This window comes from Scyliorhinus torazame, chromosome 4 (assembly GCF_047496885.1).
Source record: "Scyliorhinus torazame isolate Kashiwa2021f chromosome 4, sScyTor2.1, whole genome shotgun sequence".
Classification (NCBI taxonomy): Eukaryota; Metazoa; Chordata; class Chondrichthyes; order Carcharhiniformes; family Scyliorhinidae; genus Scyliorhinus; species Scyliorhinus torazame.
In genome coordinates, this window is record NC_092710.1 from 20,679,146 (window position 1) to 20,698,355 (window position 19,210).

Here is a 19,210-nt window from a genome sequence, read left to right on the forward strand (position 1 = left end):
GGGGACAAATACTTCCTTCAATGCTCCAATGTTACTACCTCCTCCAGCCCGGACAGCACTCCTTATTTAGGCAGTATTGAGCATGTGACAAAGGAACTGGAGATGACCATGGAAGGGGACTAAATGGCCTCCTTGTTGTTACTGCATAACAGGCTGGAGAAGGGGCTGAATGGGGCCTCCTCCTGTTCCTGTGTAACAGGCTGGAGAAGGGGCTGAATGGGGCCTCCTCCTGTTCCAGTGTAACAGGCTGGAGAAGGGGCTGAATGGGGCCTCCTCCTGTTCCTGTGTAACAGGCTGGAGAAGGGGCTGAATGGGGCCTCCTCCTGTTCCTGTGTAACAGGGTGGAGAAGGGGCTGAATGGGGCCTCCTCCTGTTCCTGTGTAACAGGCTGGAGAAGGGGCTGAATGGGGCCTCCTCCTGTTGCTGTGTAACAGGCTGGAGCTGAATGGGCCCTCCTGTTCCTGTGTAACAGGCTGGAGAAGGGGCTGAATGGGGCCTCCTCCTGTTCCTGTGTAACAGGCTGAAGGAGGGGCTGAATGGGGCCTCCTCCTGTTCCTGTGTAACAGGCTGGAGAAGGGGCTGAATGGGGCCTCCTCCTGTTTCTGTGTAACAGGCTGGAGAAGGAGCTGAATGGGGCCTCCTCCTGTTCCTGTGTAACAGGCTGGAGAAGGGGCTGAATGATCTTGTCCTGTTCCTGTGTAGTGTGTTTGGTGACATGCTCACTGCCTCTGACTCTCTTCTATCTTCCTGTCCTCAGGACCAGTGCCAGGGTTTGACGGAGAAGATGACCAGTGGCCTGACAATGTCGGAGGCGGACGGGATCCCTCTGGCCGGGACCAGCCGCTGGGCCGAGCTGTCCGATCAGGAGCGGCTGAGCGAGAACTTCCGTGCCTATAAGGTCTTCAGCAGCTACCTGCGGCTGGCCCTGAAGAACGTACCGGACTGCGCCAGGTACCCGAGGCTTCCCGACTCCGTGATGGACCTGTGCACCAAGGCCGAGAGCTTGCTGGTGCTGATCAGCCAGCTGATGATGGCCATGAGCTTGCCCGTGCCCTCGGTGAGAGTGCCGCAGGTCGAGGCGCCCAAGGACTGGGACAAGAAGATCTGGGGTCACAAGGTGCTGCGGGAGCTGGGCAATTGGTCGCTCCGCTCTGTGCGTGATTTCAACAGGCTGAAGAGTAACCTGTCCACCAGCCGAGCCCGGAGGAGGCACCTGAGGGGGGCCCAGCTGAGGTAAGAGGCAGCGCCCCTCCCCACCGCCACCCCTGTTGGAGGAGAGGGTTAAGCAGAGACCAGAGACCGGCCTGAGGAGACAAAGCCAATTCATCCAGATGTGCCCCATCTCTCGCAACCCGTCTGCCTGTTGCTCTCACTCGCTTTCTCTCACTTTCTCGCACCTGACTGACGCCCCCCCCCCCCCCCCCGGCGCCATCAGCCCTCCAACACGCCACAGGGCGGAATCCGGGCAGAGGGAACGCTACACTGTCAAAGATGCAGTCTTCCCGGGCCCACCCTCTCTCCCCGAGCCGCCACCACCCCCACTTCTCTTGGTGGATGGAAAAGATCCCGCGCTCAGCACCGGAAGAAGGACAGCCAGGATGGGGATCTGCTGGCGGCCTCCTGATACTCACCCTTCGACCAACACCGGCTTGGAAAAGATGAATGGAAGTCATCAGGTTGTTAAACCGCGTTGGACATTTTGTGGAAGGTCACAGGGATGTTTGTCCTCTTTCCCGTCGTTACCATGACGGGGCCCCATTGGCAAGTTTTTTTTTAAGAAAAAGAAAAGCGCTTAATTGGCTTCAAAGCTGTTCGTTCGAGACTCCGAGGATGGGATAAGCGCTATAGAAATGGCAGGCCTTTGAATATGTCGCATGACCGTACTGGGGAGGAGGGCTGCTGGCACGACCAGATGGAATCCCACAGAAGCGAGAGAGAGCGAGTGGCCCTTCCACCTGTGTGGCGAACCAAATATCCCATCAGGTGCCAAATTCTCCTTGAAAGGGGGTTCGGTTGCAGTTTCGCATATCCACCACTAGATGTCGATAGCTGGGCCGCACCGGTGAAATGGCGACATCTAGTGGTGGATCAGCGGAACTGTGCCATTTCCCCCATCCACGTTGGTGCAGCCACCAGATCTGTTCCTCTGTCAGATTCTTTGCCCAGGTATTTCCCCGACCCCCCCCCCCCCACACCCCCAACCACCTCCAATCAGGTTTTGCAACAACGTTTGCCAAGTACAAGCAGATCCTTGCAGGCTCCATCAGCATGTCCTCCCTCCCTCATGCATTGACTCAGGACGCCTCGACAAGTGGTGGCACCTTCAGAGAATTTACAGTGCAGAAGGAGGCCATTCGGCCCATCCCGTCTGCACCGGCTCTTGGAAAGAGCACACACCCGAAGGTCAACACCTCCACCCTACCCCCATAACCCAGTAACCCCACCCAACACTAAGGGCAATTTTGGACACTTAAGGGCAATTTAGCGTGGCCAATCCGCCTAACCTGCACATCTTTGGACTGTGGGAGGAAACCGGAGCGCCCGGAGGAAACCCACGCACACACGGGGAGGATGTGCAGACTCCGCACAGACAGTGACCCCAGCCGGGAATCGAACCTGCGACCCTGGAGCTGTGAAGCAATTGTGCTATCCACAAATTGCGCTATCCTTCTTCAAAGCCAGCAGATTTAAGAGGCCGTAAACCGAGACGGCCTGCTCCTGTTACTGTGTTTTGGACTCAAGGGTGCCGAACGGGCCTCTCCTTGAAGCCGACGACGTGACTATAAAGCTATTGGGCTGTTAGGAATCTGGAGCACAGTTTTGCTGCAAGTTCCCGTTGCTGAATTGAATTGTTATGATGCTGCTAAAGTCTGACATTCAGCAAGAACGTGACTAATGTGAGAGAAGGCCCCCTTCAGCTGGACGCTCAGTACATCACTGGGGAAAGAGACGGGAAACTCATTTTTAAAATGAGACAGCACGTGCCAAACCTCAATCAAATAAACAACTTTCAGTCCTCAGAAACATTCAAACCACCCAGAATCCATTCAAACTCGGAAGCAGCTTTGGTGATAAACAAAACCTCAAATTGGAGCAGATGGAGCCACTTGTGATATATAGGTTAAAATTCAACATGCAGATATTTACGCTGTATCTAACCCTCGGAGTGTTTGATGGGGACAGTGTAGAGGGAGCTTTACTCTGTATCTAACCTCGTGCTGTACCTGTCCTGGGAGTGTTTGATGGGGACAGTGTGGAGGGAGCTTTACTCTGTATCTAACCCCGTGCTGTACCTGTCCTGGGAGTGTTTGATGGGCACACTGTAAAGGGAGCTTTACTCTGTATCTAACCCCGTGCTGTACCTGTCCTGGGCGTGTTTGATGGGGAGAGTGTAGAGGGAGCTTTACACTGTATCTAACCCCGTGTTGTACCTGTCCTGTGAGTGTTTGATGGGACAGTATAGAGGGAGCTTTACTCTGTAATTAACCCCGTGCTGTACCTGTCCTGGGAGTGTTTAATGGGGACAGTGTAGAGGGAGCTTTACTCTGTATCTAACCCCGCCCTGTACCTGTCCTGGGAGTGTTTAATGGGGACAGTGTAGAGGGAGCTTTACTCTGTATCTAACCCTGTGCTGTACCTGTCCTGGGAGTGTTTGATCGGGACAATGTAGAGGGAGCTTTACTCTGTATCTAACACCGTGCTGTACCTATCCTGGGAGTGTTTAATGGGGACAGTGTAGAGGGAGCTTTACTCTGTATTTAACCCCGTGCTGTATTGTCCTGGGTGTGTTTGATGGGGATAGTGTAGAGGGAGCTTTAGTCTGTATCTAACCCCATGCTGTACCTGTCCTGGGAGTGCTTAATCGGGACAATGTAGAGGGAGCTTTACTCTGTATCTAACACCGTGCTGTACCTATCCTGGGAGTGTTTAATGGGGACAGTGTAGAGGGAGCTTTACTCTGTATCTAACCCCGTCCTGTCCTTGTCCTGGGAGTGTTTAATGGGGACAGTGTAGAGGGAGCTTTACTCTGTATCTAACCCCGTGCTGTACCTGTCCTGGGAGTGTTTGATCGGGACAATGTCGAGGGAGATTTACTCTGTATCTAACCCCGTGCTGTACCTGTCCTGGGTGTGTTTGATGGGGATAATGTAGAGGGAGCTTTACTCTGTATCTAACCCCATGCTGTACCTGTCCTGGGAGTGTTTGATGGGGACAGTGAAGAGGGAGCTTTAATCTGTATCTAACCCCGTGCTGTACCTGTCCTGGGAGTGTTTGATGGGGACAGTGTAGAGGGAGCTTTACTCTGTATCTAACCCCGTGCGGTCCCTGTCCTGGGAGTGTTTGATGGGGACAGTGTAGAGGGAGCTTTACTCTGTATCTAACCCCGTGCTGTACCTGTCCTGGGAGTGTTTGATGGGGACAGTGTAGAGGGAGCTTTACTCTGTATCTAATCCCGTGCTGTACCTGTCCTGGGAGTGTTTGATGTGGACAGTGTAGAGGGAGCTGTACTCAGTATCTGACCCTGTGCTGTACCTGTCCTGGGAGTGTTTGATGGGGACAGTGTAGCGGGATCTTTACTCTGTATCTAACCCCGTGCTGTACCTGTCCTGGGAGTGTTTGATGGGGAGAGTGTGGAGGGAGATTTACTCTGTATCTAACCCCGTGCTGTAGCTGTCCTGGGGGTGTTTGATCGGGACAATGTCGAGGGAGATTTACTCTGTATCTAACCCCGTGCTGCAGCTGTCCTGGGAGTGTTTGATGGGGCAGTGTAGAGGGAGCTTTACTCTGTATCTAGCCCCGTGCTGTACCTGTCCTGGGAGTGTTTGATCGGGACAATGTCGAGGGAGATTTACACTGTATCTAACCCCGTGCTGTAGCTGTCCTGGGAGTGTTTGATGGGGCAGTGTAGAGGGAGCTTTACTCTGTATCTAACCCCGTGCTGTACCTGTCCTGGGAGTGTTTGATGGGGACAGTGTAGAGGGAGCTTTACTCTGTATCTAACCCCGTGCTGTACCTGTCCTGGGAGTGTTTGATGGGGACAGTGTAGAGGGAGCTTTACTCTGTATCTAACCCCGTGCTGTACCTGTCCTGGGAGTGTTTGATGGGGACAGTGTAGAGAGAGCTTTACTCTGTATCTAACACAGTGCTGTACCTGTCCTGGGAGTGTTTGATGTGGACAGTGTAGAGGTAGGTTTACTCTGTATCTAACCCCGTGTTGTACCTGTACTGGGAGTGTTTGATGGGGGACAGTGTAGAGGGAGCTTTACGCTGTATCTAACTCCGTGCTGTAGCTGTCCTGGGAGTGTTTGATGGGGACAGTGTCGAGGGAGCTTTACTCTGTATCTAACCCCGTGCTGTACCTGTCCTGGGAGTGTTTGATGGGGACAGTGTAGAGGGAGCTTTACTCTCTATCTAACCCCGTGCTGTACCTGTCCTGTGAGTGTTTGATGTGGACAGTGTAGAGGGAGCTTTACTCTGTATCTAACCCCGTGCTGTACCTGTCCTGGGAGTGTTTATTGGGGACAGTGTAGAGGGAGCTTTACTCTGTATCTAACCCCGTGCTGTACCTGTCCTGGGAGTGTTTGATGGGGCAGTGTAGAGGGAGCTTTACTCTGTATCTAACCCCGTGCTGTACCTGTCCTGGGAGTGTTTATTGGGGATAGTGCACAGGGAGCTTTACTCTGTATCTAACCCCATGCTGTACCTGTCCTGGGAGTGTTTATTGGGGACAGTGAAGAGGGAGCTTTACTCTGTATCTAACCCCGTGCTGTACCTGTCCTGGGAGTGTTTATTGGGGACAGTGGAGAGGGAGCTTTACTCTGTATCTAACCCCATGCTGTACCTGTCCTGGGAGTGTTTATTGGGGATAGTGCAGAGGGAGCTTTACTCTGTATCTAACCCCGTGCTGTACCTGTCCTGGGAGTGTTTATTGGGGACAGTGGAGAGGGAGCTTTACTCTGTATCTAACCCCGTGCTGTACCTGTCCTGGGAGTGTTTATTGGGGACAGTGGAGAGGGAGCTTTACTCTGTATCTAACCCCATGCTGTACCTGTCCTGGGAGTGTTTATTGGGGATAGTGCAGAGGGAGCTTTACTCTGTATCTAACCCCGTGCTGTACCTGTCCTGGGAGTGTTTGATGGGGACAGTGTAGAGGGAGCTTTACTCTGTATCTAACCCCGTGCTGTACCTGTCCTGGGAGTGTGTGATGGGGACAGTGTAGAGGGAGCTTTACTCTGTATCTAACCCCGTGCTGTACCTGCCCTGGGAGTGTTTGATGTGGACAGTGCAGAGGGAGCTTTACTCTGTATCTAACCCCGTGCTGTACCTGCCCTGGGAGTGTTTGATGGGGACAGTGTAGAGGGAGCTTTACTCTGTATCTAACCCCGTGCTGTACCTGCCCTGGGAGTGTTTGATGGGAACAGTGTAGAGAGAGCTTTACTCTGTATCTAACCCCGTGCTGTACCTGTCCTGGGAGTGTTTATTGGGGACAGTGTAGAGGGAGCTTTACTCTGTATCTAACCCCGTGCTGTACCTGTGCTGGGAGTGTTTGATGGGGACAGTGTAGAGGGAGCTTTACTCTGTATCTAACCCCACGCTGTACCTGCCCTGGGAGTGTTTATTGGGGACAGTGTAGAGGGAGCTTTACTCTGTATCTAACCCCGTGCTGTACCTGTCCTGGGAATGTTTGATGGGGACAGTGTAGAGGGAGCTTTACTCTGTATCTAACCCCGTGCTGTACCTGCCCTGGGAGTGTTTGATGGGAACAGTGTAGAGAGAGCTTTACTCTGTATCTAACCCCGTGCTGTACCTGTCCTGGGAGTGTTTATTGGGGACAGTGTCGAGGGAGCTTTACTCTGTATCTAACCCCGTGCTGTACCTGTGCTGGGAGTGTTTGATGGGGACAGTGTAGAGGGAGCTTTACTCTGTATCTAACCCCACGCTGTACCTGCCCTGGGAGTGTTTATTGGGGACAGTGTAGAGGGAGCTTTACTCTGTATCTAACCCCGTGCTGTACCTGTCCTGGGAATGTTTGATGGGGACAGTGTAGAGGGAGCTTTACTCTGTATCTAACCCCGTGCTGTACCTGTCCTGGGAGTGTTTGATGGGGACAGTGTAGAGGGAGCTTTACTCTGTATCTAACCCCGTGCTGTACCTGTCCTGGGAGAGTTTGATGGGGACAGTGTAGAGGGAGCTTTACTCTGTATCTAACCCCGTGCTGTACCTGTCCTGGGAGTGTTTGATGGGGACAGTGTAGAGGGAGCTTTACTCTGTATCTAACCCCGCGCTGTACCTGTCCTGGGAGTGTTTGATGGGGACAGTGTAGAGGGAGCTTTACTCTGTATCTAACCCCGCGCTGTACCTGTCCTGGGAATGTTTGATGGGGACAGTGTAGAGGGAGCTTTACTCTGTATCTAACCCCGTGCTGTACCTGTCCTGGGAGTGTTTGATGGGGACAGTGTAGAGGGAGCTTTACTCTGTATCTAACTGGTTTAGCTCAGTTTGCTGGCCGGCTGGTTGGCGATGCAGAGCGAGGCCAGCAGCGCGGGTTCGATTCCCGTACCGGCTGAGGTTGTTTATGAAGGCCCGGCCTTCTCAACCTTGCCCCTCGCCCGAGTGTGGTGACCCTCCGGTTAAATCACCACCAGTCATCTCTCCCGCTCACCGGGGAAAGCAGCCTGCGGTCATCTGGGACAATGGCGACCTTTCCTTCTCTATTCTGGGAGAGTTTGATGCTGACACTGGGAACGGACTGCCACAGGCGAAATGAGCTGATTAACCTGTGTTCGATTCGAGGAAGAGGAACGGGCAGAGTCAGAAAGAAAGAGTGAGAGACAGGGAAGGAGAGACAGAGAGAGGGGGAGGAATAGAGACAGAGAGAGAGAGACAAACACCTTGACCGAAAACTCATTCGAGATGCACTCTCAGCAGCGACAGACGGAGAGAGGGCTGTGGCATTGGAAAGAGTGTTTGTCCACAGAGATTGAGAATAATCCCCACCGTCACACAGTGTGATTGACAAGCCGTGGGAAAACATTCTTTCACAGGCTGAGCCTCGGCGATCTGCAATGTGCTGCCTAACTGGAGCCCCAAGCAGGTTCAATAGAAAGCACATGAGTAAATACTTTAAAAAAGTAAATTTAGAGTACACAATTCTAATTTTTTTTTCCAATTAAGGGGCAATTTAGTGGGACCCCCCCCCCACCATCTATCCTACACATCTTTGGTTGTGGGGGTGAGACCCACGCAGACACGGGGAGAATGTGCAAACTCCACACAGAGAGTGACCCACGGCTGTGATCGAAATCGAACCCGGGTCCTCTGAGCCATGGGGCAGCAGTGCTAACCACTGTGCCACCGTGCTGCCCAGTTGCGTAAATACCTGAAGGAAAAAACCCGTCAAAACGGGAGGACAGGGGGAGACGGCGAGGGTCAACTCGGAAAAAATCACACAGTTATATACAGAGTAAAGCTCCCTCTACACTGTCCCCATCAAACACTCCCAGGACAGGTGCAGCACGGGGTTAGATACAGAGTAAACCTCCCTCCACACTGTCCCCATCAAACACTCCCAGGACAGGTACAGCACGGGGTTAGATACAGAGTAAAGCTCCCTCTACACTGTCCCCATCAAACACTCCCAGGACAGGTAGAGCACGGGGTTAGATACAGAGTAAAGCTCCCTCGACACTGTCCCCAGCAAACACTCCCAGGACAGGTACAGCACGGAGTTAGATACAGAGTAAAGCTCCCTCTACACTGCCCCATCAAACACTCCCAGGGCAGGTACAGCACGGGGTTAGATACAGAGTAAAGCTCCCTCTGCACTGTCCCCATCAAACACTCCCAGGACAGGTACAACACGGGGTTAGATACAGAGTAAAGCTCCCTCGACACTGTCCCCAGCAAACACTCCCAGGACAGGTACAGCACGGAGTTAGATACAGAGTAAAGCACCCTCTACACTGTCCCCATCAAACACTCCCAGGACAGGTACAACACGGGGTTAGATACAGAGTAAAGCTCCCTCGACACTGTCCCCAGCAAACACTCCCAGGACAGGTACAGCACGGGGTTAGATACAGAGTAAAGCACTCTCTACACTGTCCCCATCAAACACTCCCAGGACAGGTACAGCACGGGGCTAGATACAGAGTAAAGCTCCCTCTCCACTGTGCCCATCAAACACTCCCAGGACAGGGACAGCACGGGGTTAGATACAGAGTAAAGCTCCCTCGACACTGTCCCCAGCAAACACTCCCAGGACAGGTACAGCACGGGGCTAGATACAGAGTAAAGCACCCTCACACTGACCCCATCAAACACTCCCAGGACAGGTACAGCACGGGGTTAGATACAGAGTAAAACTGCCTTTGTATTGTCCCCATTACCCCTCTCTCTGTCTGGCTGGTTTGAACACCCAGGTTTGTGGCTGTGAAAAGCCATATCGTGTGAGAAGATACTGTCTGCCAGGCTCTTTCCAACCAACCTCCCCTCTCCAACCTCCCTCCCCTCTCCAACCTCCCTCCCCTCTCCAACCTCCCTCCCCTCTCCATCCATCCACCCAACCTCCTTCCCCTCCCAAACCACCCACCCCCTCTGCAATCTCCCTCCCCTCCCGAACCACCCACCCCCCTCCAACCTCCCTCCCCTCTCCAACCTCCCACCCCCCTCCCCAACCTCCCTCCCCTCCCCAACCTCCCTCCCCTCCCCAACCTCCCTCCCCTCTACAACCTCCCACCCCCCTCCAATATCCCTCTCCAACCTCCCACCCCTCTCCAACCCCGTCCCCTCTCCAACCTCCAACCCCTCTCCAACCTCCAACCCCTCTCCAACCTCCCTCCACTCTCCAATGTCCCTCTCCAACCACCCTCCCCCTCCAACCTCCACCCCTCTCCAACGTGCCTCTCCAACCTCCCTCCCCTCTCCAACCTCCTCCCCTCTCCAATGTCCCTCCCGTCTACAACCTCCCACCCCCCTCCAATATCCCTCTCCAACCTCCCACCCCTCTCCAACCTCCCACCCCTCTCCAACCTCCCACCCCTCTCCAACCTTCCTCCCCTCTCCAACCTCCCACCCCTCTCCAATGTGCCTCTCCAACCTCCCTCCCCTCTCCAACGTCCTCCCCTCTCCAATGTCCCCCCCTCTACAACCTCCCACCCCCCTCCAATATCCCTCTCCAACCTCCCTCCCTTCTCCAATCTCCCTCCCCTCTCCAACCTCCCTCCCATTTCCAACCTCCCTCCCATCTCCAACCTCCCACCCCTCTCCAACCTCCCTCCCCTCTCCAACCTCCCTCCCCTCTCCAACCTCCCACCCCCCTCCAACCTCCCTCCCATCTCCAACCTCCCTCCCATCTCCAACCTCCCTCCCATCTCCAACCTCCCTCCCCTCTCCAACCACCCTCCCCTCTCCAACCACCCTCCCCTCTCCAACCTCCCTCCCCTCTCCAACCTCCCTCCCCTCTCCAACCTCCCTCCCCTCTCCAACCTCCCTCCCCTCTCCAACCTCCCTCCCATCTCCAACCTCCCTCCCATCTCCAACCTCCCTCCCATCTCCAACCTCCCTCACCTCTCCAACCTCCCTCCCCTCTCCAACCTCCCTCCCCTCTCCAACCACCCTCCCCTCTCCAACCACCCTCCCCTCTCCAACCACCCTCCCCTCTCCAACCTCCCTCCCCTCTCCAACCTCCCTCCCCTCTCCAACCTCCCTCCCCTCTCCAACCTCTTCCACTGTCCAATGTCCCTCCCGTCTACAACCTCCCACCCCCCTCCAATATCCCTCTCCAACCTCCCGGCCCTCTCCAACCCCGTCCCCTCTCCAACCTCCCACCACCCTCCAACCTCCCACCCCTCTCCAACCTTCCTCCCCTCTCCAACCTCCCACCCCTCTCCAATTTGCCTCTCCAACCTCCCTCCCCTCTCCAACGTCCTCCCCTCTCCAATGTCCCCCCCTCTACAACATCCCACCCCCCTCCAATATCCCTCTCCAACCTCCCTCCCATCTCCAAACTCCCTCCCATCTCCAACCTCCCTCCCATCTCCAACCTCCCTCCCATCTCCAACCTCCCTCCCATCTCCAACCTCCCTCCCCTCTCCAACCTCCCTCCCCTCTTCAACCTCCCTCCCCTCTCCAACTTCCCTCCCCTCTCCAACTTCCCTCCCCTCTCCAACCTCCCTCACCTCTCCAACCTCCCTCCCATCTCCAACCTCCCACCCCCGTCCAACCTCCCACCCCTCTCCAACCTTCCTCCCCTCTCCAACTTCCCTCCCGTCTCCAACCTCCCTCCCCTCCCCAACCTCTCTCCCCTCTCCAACCTACCTCTCCTCTCCAACCTCCCTCCCCTCTCCAACCTCCCTCCCCTCCCCAACCTCCCTCCCCTCCCCAACCTCCCTCCCCTCTCCAACCTCCCTCCCCTCTCCAACCTCCCTCCCCTCTCCAACCTCCCTCCCCTCCCCAACCTCCCTCCCCTCCCCAACCTCCCTCCCCTCTCCAACCTCCCTCCCCTCTCCAACCTCCCGGTCGTAGCCTTTGATTGCTATCTGCCTGTTGAAGAAGAGATATTTATAGATTGAGTGCAGATTAATGTTCATGCTGAACTATTACTGGACTCCTTGTGAGGGAATGTGACTGTATTACTATTACTGGAATGGAATTTCTTAATATATTCTAATAATTAATGCACAGCGTCTGATACTTGCAAAGAGACCAGCTTTGTAACTGAATGTAATTATATATTATTAAATAAAGTATTGTTAAATGTATGTATGTGTGTTCCTATTTCCCCGTGCAACATTGATGTCTCACCACATACTCTTACGTAAGGTGTTGTCAATAATACCTTCCTCCATTACAAATCCCAGAGTCAACCACGTTGATGTGGGGTCTGGAGTCACATGTAAATTCCAGATTTTATTCATCAAATTTGAACTCCACCAGCAGCTCTGGTGGGATTTCAAACCTGGGCATGAGCCTGGCAGGTAGCGGCCACCCAATGGCATTGCCACAGTGCCGCCCCCCCCCCCTTAATTTGGGATGCGAGTACAGCAGTCACAGAGCTGTTACGGCCGTGAAGGAGGGGGCCGTTCGGTCTATTGTGCCCGCACCCAGCTTCCCAGGGGATCAGCTCACCACATGCAACGCCAAACTTCCTCCTCCTCCCCCACTCCATCCCCCCCCCCCCCCCCCCCCCCGAATGGCCCACCAACACCACCACCCCCACCCCCGAATGGGCCAATACACTTTTCCTTTTGCACATCACCCTCAGATTCCCTTTAAATGCTTCAGTTGTCCCAGCTCCTCCCGGAGAGACTGTCCTTACTGTCCAATCCCAGCTCCTCCAGGAGACTGTCCTTACTGTCCAATCCCAGCTCCTCCAGGAGAGTCTGTCCTTACTGTCCAATCCCAGCTCCTCCAGGAGAGACTGTCCTTACTGTCCAATCTCAGCTCCTCCAGGAGAGACTGTCCTTACTGTCCAATCCCAGCTCCTCCAGGAGAGACTGTCCTTACTGTCCAATCCCAGCTCCTCCAGGAGAGACTGTCCTTACTGTCCAATCCCAGCTCCTCCAGGAGAGACTGTCCTTACTGTCCAATCACAGCTCCTCCAGGAGACTGTCCTTACTGTACAATCCCAGCTCCTCCAGGAGAGACTGTCCTTACTGTCCAATCACAGCTCCTCAAGGAGACTGTCCTTACTGTCCAATCCCAACTCCTCCTGGAGAGACTGTCCTTACTGTCCAATCCCAACTCCTCCAGGAGAGACTGTCCTTACTGTCCAATCCCAGCTCCTCCAGGAGAGACTGTCCTTACTGTCCAATCCCAGCTCCTCCAGGAGAGACTGTCCTTACTGTCCAATCCCAGCTCCTCCAGGAGAGACTGTCCTTACTGTCCAATCCCAGCTCCTCCAGGAGACAGTCCTTACTGTCCAATCCCAGCTCCTCCAGGAGAGACTGTCCTTACTGTCCAATCCCAGCTCCTCCAGGAGACAGTCCTTACTGTCCAATCCCAGCTCCTCCAGGAGACTGTCCTGTCTGTCCAATCCCAGCTCCTCCCGGAGAGACTGTCCTTACTGTCCAATCACAGCTCCTCCAGGAGAGACATAGAACATAGAAAATACAGCACAGAACAGGCCCTTCGGCCCACGATGTTGTGCCGAACCTTTGTCCTAGATTAATCATAGATTATCATTGAATTTACAGTGCAGAAGGAGGCCATTCGGCCCTTTGAGTCTGCACCGGCTCTTGGAAAGAGCACCATACCCAAACTCAACACCTCCACCCAACACCAAGGGCAATTTGGACATTAAGGGCAATTTATCATTGGCCAATTCACCTAACCCGCACATCTTTGGACTGTGGGAGGAAACCGGAGCACCCGGAGGAAACCCACGCAGACACGGGGAGGACGTGCAGACTCCGCACAGACAGTGACCCAAGCCGGAATCAAACCTGGGACCATGGAGCTGTGAAGCAATTGCACTATCCACAATGCTACCGTGCTGCCCTTAAGAACAAATAAATCTACACTATATCATTTTACCGTCATCCATGTACCTATCCAATAGCTGCTTGAAGGTCCCTAATGTTTCCGACTCAACTACTTCCACAGGCAGTGCATTCCATGCCCCCACTACTCTCTGGGTAAAGAACCTACCTCTGATATCCCTCCTATATCTTCCACCTTTCACCTTAAATTTATGTCCCCTTGTAATGGTGTGTTCCACCCGGGGAAAAAGTCTCTGCCTGTCTACTCTATCTATTCCCCTGATCATCTTATAAACCTCTATCAAGTCGCCCCTCATCCTTCTCCGCTCTAATGAGAAAAGGCCTAGCACCCTCAACCTTTCTTCGTAAGACCTACTCTCCATTCCAGGCAACATCCTGGTAAATCTTCTTTGCACCTTTTCCAGAGCTTCCACATCCTTCCTAAAATGAGGCGACCAGAACTGTACACAGTACTCCAAATGTGGCCTTACCAAAGTTTTGTACAGCTGCATCATCACCTCACGGCTCTTAAATTCAATCCCTCTGTTAATGAACGCGAGCACACCATAGGCCTTCTTCACAGCTCTATCCACTTGAGTGGCAACTTTCAAAGATGTATGAACAGAGACCCCAAGATCTCTCTGCTCCTCCACATTGCCAAGAACTCTACCGTTAACCCTATATTCCGCATTCATATTTGTCCTTCCAAAATGGACAACCTCACACTTTTCAGGGTTAAACTCCATCTGCCACTTCTCAGCCCAGCTCTGCATCCTATCTATGTCTCTTTGCAGCCGACAACAGCCCTCCTTACTATCCACAACTCCACAAATCTTCGTATCGTCTGCAAATTTACTGACCCACCCTTCAACTCCCTCATCCAAGTCATTAATGAAAATCACAAACAGCAGAGGACCCAGAACTGATCCCTGCGGTACGCCACTGGTAACTGGGATCCAGGCTGAATATTTGCCATCCACCACCACTCTCTGACTTCTATCGGTTAGCCAGTTCGTTATCCAACTGGCCAAATTTCACACTATCCCATGCCTCCTTACTTTCTGCATAAGCCTACCATGGGGAACTTTATCAAATGCCTCACTAAAATCCATGTACACTACATCCACTGCTTTACCTTCATCCACATGCTTGGTCACCTCCTAAAAGAATTCAATAAGATTTGTAAGGCAAGACCTACCCCTCACAAATCCGTGCTGACTATCCCTAATCAAGCAGTGTCTTTCCAGATGCTCAGAAATCCTATCCTTCAGTACCCTTTCCATTACTTTGCCTACCACCGAAGTAAGACTAACTGGCCTGTAATTCCCAGGGTTATCCCTAGTTCCTTTTTTGAACAGGGGCACAACATTCGCCACTCTCCAATCCCCTGGTACCACCCCTGTTGACAGTGAGGACGAAAAGATCATTGCCAACGGCTCTGCAATTTCATCTCTTGCTTCCCATAGAATCCTTGGATATATCCCGTCAGGCCCGGGGGACTTGTCTATCCTCAAGTTTTTCAAAATGCCCAACACATCTTCCTTCCTGACAAGTATTTCCTCGAGCTTACCAATCTGTTTCACACTGTCCTCTCCAACAATATTGCCCCTCTCATTTGTAAATACAGAAGAAAAATATTCATTCAAGACCTCTCCAATCTCTTCAGACTCAATACACAATCTCCCGCTACTGTCCTTGATCGGACCTACCCTCGCTCTAGTCATTCTCATATTTCTCACATATGTGTAAAAGGCCTTGGGGTTTTCCTTGATCGTACCCACCAAAGGCGGTCCTTCCTGTCCAATGCCAGCTCCTCCAGGAGAGACTGTCCTTACTGTCCAATCCCAGCTCCTCCAGGAGAGACTGTCCTTACTGTCCAATCCCAGCTCCTCCAGTAGACTGTCCTTACTGTCCAATCCCAGCTCCTCCAGGAGAGACTGTCCTTACTGTCCAATCCTAGCTCCTCCAGGAGAGACGGTCCTTACTGTCCAATCCCAGCTCCTCCAGGAGAGACTGTCCTTACTGTCCAATCCCAGCTCCTCCAGGAGAGTCTGTCCTTACTGTCCAATCCCAGCTCCTCCAGGAGAGACTGTCCTTACTGTCCAATCCCAGCTCCTCCAGGAGAGACTGTCCTTACTGTCCAATCCCAGCTCCTCCAGGAGAGACTGTCCTTACTGTCCAATCCCAGCTCCTCCAGGAGAGACTGTCCTTACTGTCCAATCCCAGCTCCTCCAGCAGAGGCTGTCCTTACTGCCCAATCACAGCTCCTCCAGGAGAGACTGTCCTTACTGTCCATTCCCAGCTCCTCCAGGAGAGACTGTTCTTACTGTCCAATCACAGCTCCTCCAGGAGACTGTCCTTACTGTCCAATCGCAGCTCCTCCAGGAGACTGTCCTTACTGTCCAATCCCAGCTCCTCCAGGAGACTGTCCTTACTGTCCAATCCCAGCTCCTCCAGGTGACTGTCCTTACTGTCCAATCCCAGCTCCTCCAGGAGAGACTGTCCTTACTGCCCAATCCCAGCTCCTCCAGGAGACTGTCCTTACTGTCCAATCCCAACTTCTCCAGGACACTGTCCTTAATGTCCAATCCCAGCTCCTCCAGGAGACTGTCGTTACTGTCCAATCCCAGCTCCTCCAGGAGAGACTGTCCTTACTGCCCAATCCCAGCTCCTCCAGGAGACTGTCCTTACTGTCCAATCCCAACTTCTCCAGGACACTGTCCTTAATGTCCAATCCCAGCTCCTCCAGGAGACTGTCGTTACTGTCCAATCCCAGCTCCTCCAGGAGAGACTGCCCTTACTGTCCAATCCCAGCTCCTCCAGGAGAGACTGTCCTTACTGTCCATTCCCAGCTCCTCCAGGAGAGACTGTCCTTACTGTCCAATCCCTGCTCCTCCAGGAGACTGTCCTTACTGTCCAATCCCAGCTCCTCCGGGAGACTTTCCTTACTGTCCAATCCCAGTTCCTCCAGCAGACTGTCCTTACTGTCCAATCCGAGCTCCTCCAGGAGAGACTGTCCTTACTGTCTATTCCCAGCTCCTCCAGGAGAGACTGTCCTTACTGTCCAATCCCAGCTCCTCCAGGAGACTGTCCTGTCTGTCCAATCCCAGCTCCTCCCGGAGAGACTGTCCTTACTGTCCAATCACAGCTCATCCAGGAGAGACTGTCCTTACTGTCCATTCCCAGCTCCTCCAGGAGAGACTGTCCTTACTGTCCAATCCCAGATCCTCCAGGAGAGACTGTCCTTACTGTCCATTCCCAGCTCCTCCAGGAGAGACTGTCCTTACTGTCCAATCCCAGCTCCTCCAGGAGAGACTGTCCTTACTGTCCAATCCCAGCTCCTCCAGTAGACTGTCCTTACTGTCCAATCCCAGCTCCTCCAGGAGAGACGGTCCTTACTGTCCAATCCCAGCTCCTCCAGGATAGACTGTCCTTACTGTCCAATCCCAGCTCCTCCAGGAGAGACTGTCCTTACTTCCAATCCCAGCTCCTCCCGGAGAGACTGTCCTTACTGTCCATTCCCAGCTCCTCCAGGAGAGACTGTCCTTACTGTCCAATCCCAGCTCCTCCAGGAGAGTCTGTCCTTACTGTCCATTCCCAGCTCCTCCAGGAGAGACTGTCCTTACTGTCCAATCCCAGCTCCTCCAGGAGAGACTGTCCTTACTGTCCAATCCCAGCTCCTCCAGTAGACTGTCCTTACTGTCCAATCCCAGCTCCTCCAGGAGAGACGGTCCTTACTGTCCAATCCCAGCTCCTCCAGGAGAGACTGTCCTTACTGTCCAATCCCAGCTCCTCCAGGAGAGACTGTCCTTACTTCCAATCCCAGCACCTCCAGGAGAAACTGTGCTAACTGTCCAATCCCAGCTCCTCCAGGAGAGACTGTCTTTACTGTCCAATCCCAGCTCCTCCAGGAGAGACTGTCCTTACTGTCCAATCCCAGCTCCTCCAGGAGAGACTGTCCTTACAGTCCAATCCCAGCACCTCCAGCAGAGACTGTCCTTACTGTCCAATCCCAGCTCCTCCAGGAGAGACTGTCCTTACTGTCCAATTCCAGCGCCTCCAGGAGAGGCTGTCCTTACTGTCCAATCCCAGCTCCTCCAGGAGAGACTGTCCTTACAGTCCAATCCCAGCACCTCCAGCAGAGACTGTCCTTACTGTCCAATCCCAGCTCCTCCAGGAGAGACTGTCCTTACAGTCCAATCCCAGCACCTCCAGCAGAGACTGTCCTTACTGTCCAATCCCAGCTCCTCCAGGAGAGACTGTCCTTACTGCCCAATCCCAGCGCCTCCAGGAGAGGCTGTCCTTACTGTCCAATCCCAGCTCCTCCAGGACACTGTCCTTACTGTCCAATCCCAGCTCCTCCAGGAGACTGTCCTGACTGTCCAATCCCTGCTCCTCCAGGAGAGACTGTACTTACTGTCCAATCCCAGCTCCTACAGCAGAGACTGTCCTTACTGTCCAATCCCAGCTCCTCCAGGAGAGACTGTCCTTACTGTCCAATCCCAGCTCCTCCAGGAGACTGTCCTTACTGTCCAATCCCAGCACCTCCAGGAGACTGTCCTTACTGTCCAATCCCAGCTCCTCCAGGAGAGACAGTCCTTCCTGTCCAATCCCAGCTCCTCCAGGAGAGACTGTCCTTACTGTCCAATCCGAGCTCCTCCAGGAGAGACTGTCCTTACTGTCCAATCCCAGCTCCTCCAGGAGACTGTACTTACTGTCCAATCACAGCTCCTCCAGGAGAGTCTGTCCTTACTGTCCAATCCCAGCTCCTCCAGGAGAGACTTTCCTTACTGTCCAATCCGAGCTCCTCCAGGAGAGACTGTCCTTACTGTCCAATCCCAGCTCCTCCAGGAGACTGTCCTTACTGTCCAATCCCTGCTCCTCCTGGAGAGACTGTCCTTACTGTCCAATCCCAGCTCCTCCTGGAGAGACTGTCCTTACTGTCCAATCCCAGCTCCTCCAGGAGACTGTCCCTACTGTCCAATCCCAGCTCCTCCAGGAGAGACTGTCCTTACTGTCCAATCCCAGCTCCTCCAGGAGAGACTGTCCTTCCGGTCCAATCCCAGCTCCTCCAGGAGAGACTGTCCTTACTGTCCAATCCCAGCTCCTCCAGGAGAGACTGTCCTTACTGTCCATTCCCAGCTCCTCCAGGAGAGACTCCTTACTGTCCAATCCCAGCTCCTCCACGAGAGACTGTCCTTACTGTCCAATCCCAGCTCCTCCCGGAGAGAGTGTCCTTACTGTCCAAACACAGCTCCTCCAGGAGAGACGGTCCTTACTGTCCAATCCCAGCTCCTCCAGGAGAGACTGTCCTTACTGTCCAATCCCAGCTCCTCCAGCAGAGACTGTCCTTACTGTCCAATACCAGCTCCTCCAGGAGAGACTGTCCTTACTGTCCAATATCAGCTCCTCCTGGAGAGACTGTCCTTACTGTCCAATCCCAGCTCCTCCTGGAGAGACTGTCCTTACTGTCCAATCCCAGCTCCTCCAGGAGACTGTCCCTACTGTCCAATCCCAGCTCCTCCAGGAGAGACTGTCCTTACTGTCCAATCCCAGCTCCTCCAGGAGAGACTGTCCTTCCGGTCCAATCCCAGCTCCTCCAGGAGAGACTGTCCTTACTGTCCAATCCCAGCTCCTCCAGGAGAGACTGTCCTTACTGTCCATTCCCAGCTCCTCCAGGAGAGACTCCTTACTGTCCAATCCCAGCTCCTCCACGAGAGACTGTCCTT

General features: G+C 53.8%; 1 protein-coding gene across 1 annotated transcript in view; it reads left to right on the top strand.

Moving 5' to 3' along the window:
• Positions 1–1,503, top strand: part of LOC140411566 (ciliary neurotrophic factor-like) — a 10,805-nt gene extending 9,302 nt beyond the window's left edge. Inside the window, exon 2 of the mRNA XM_072500648.1 lies at positions 758–1,503. Within this exon, the coding sequence (XP_072356749.1) occupies positions 758–1,237 (480 nt within the window). The 3' untranslated portion in view covers positions 1,238–1,503. The remainder of the gene's footprint in view (positions 1–757) is intronic.
• Positions 1,504–19,210: the final 17,707 nt, after the last annotated feature.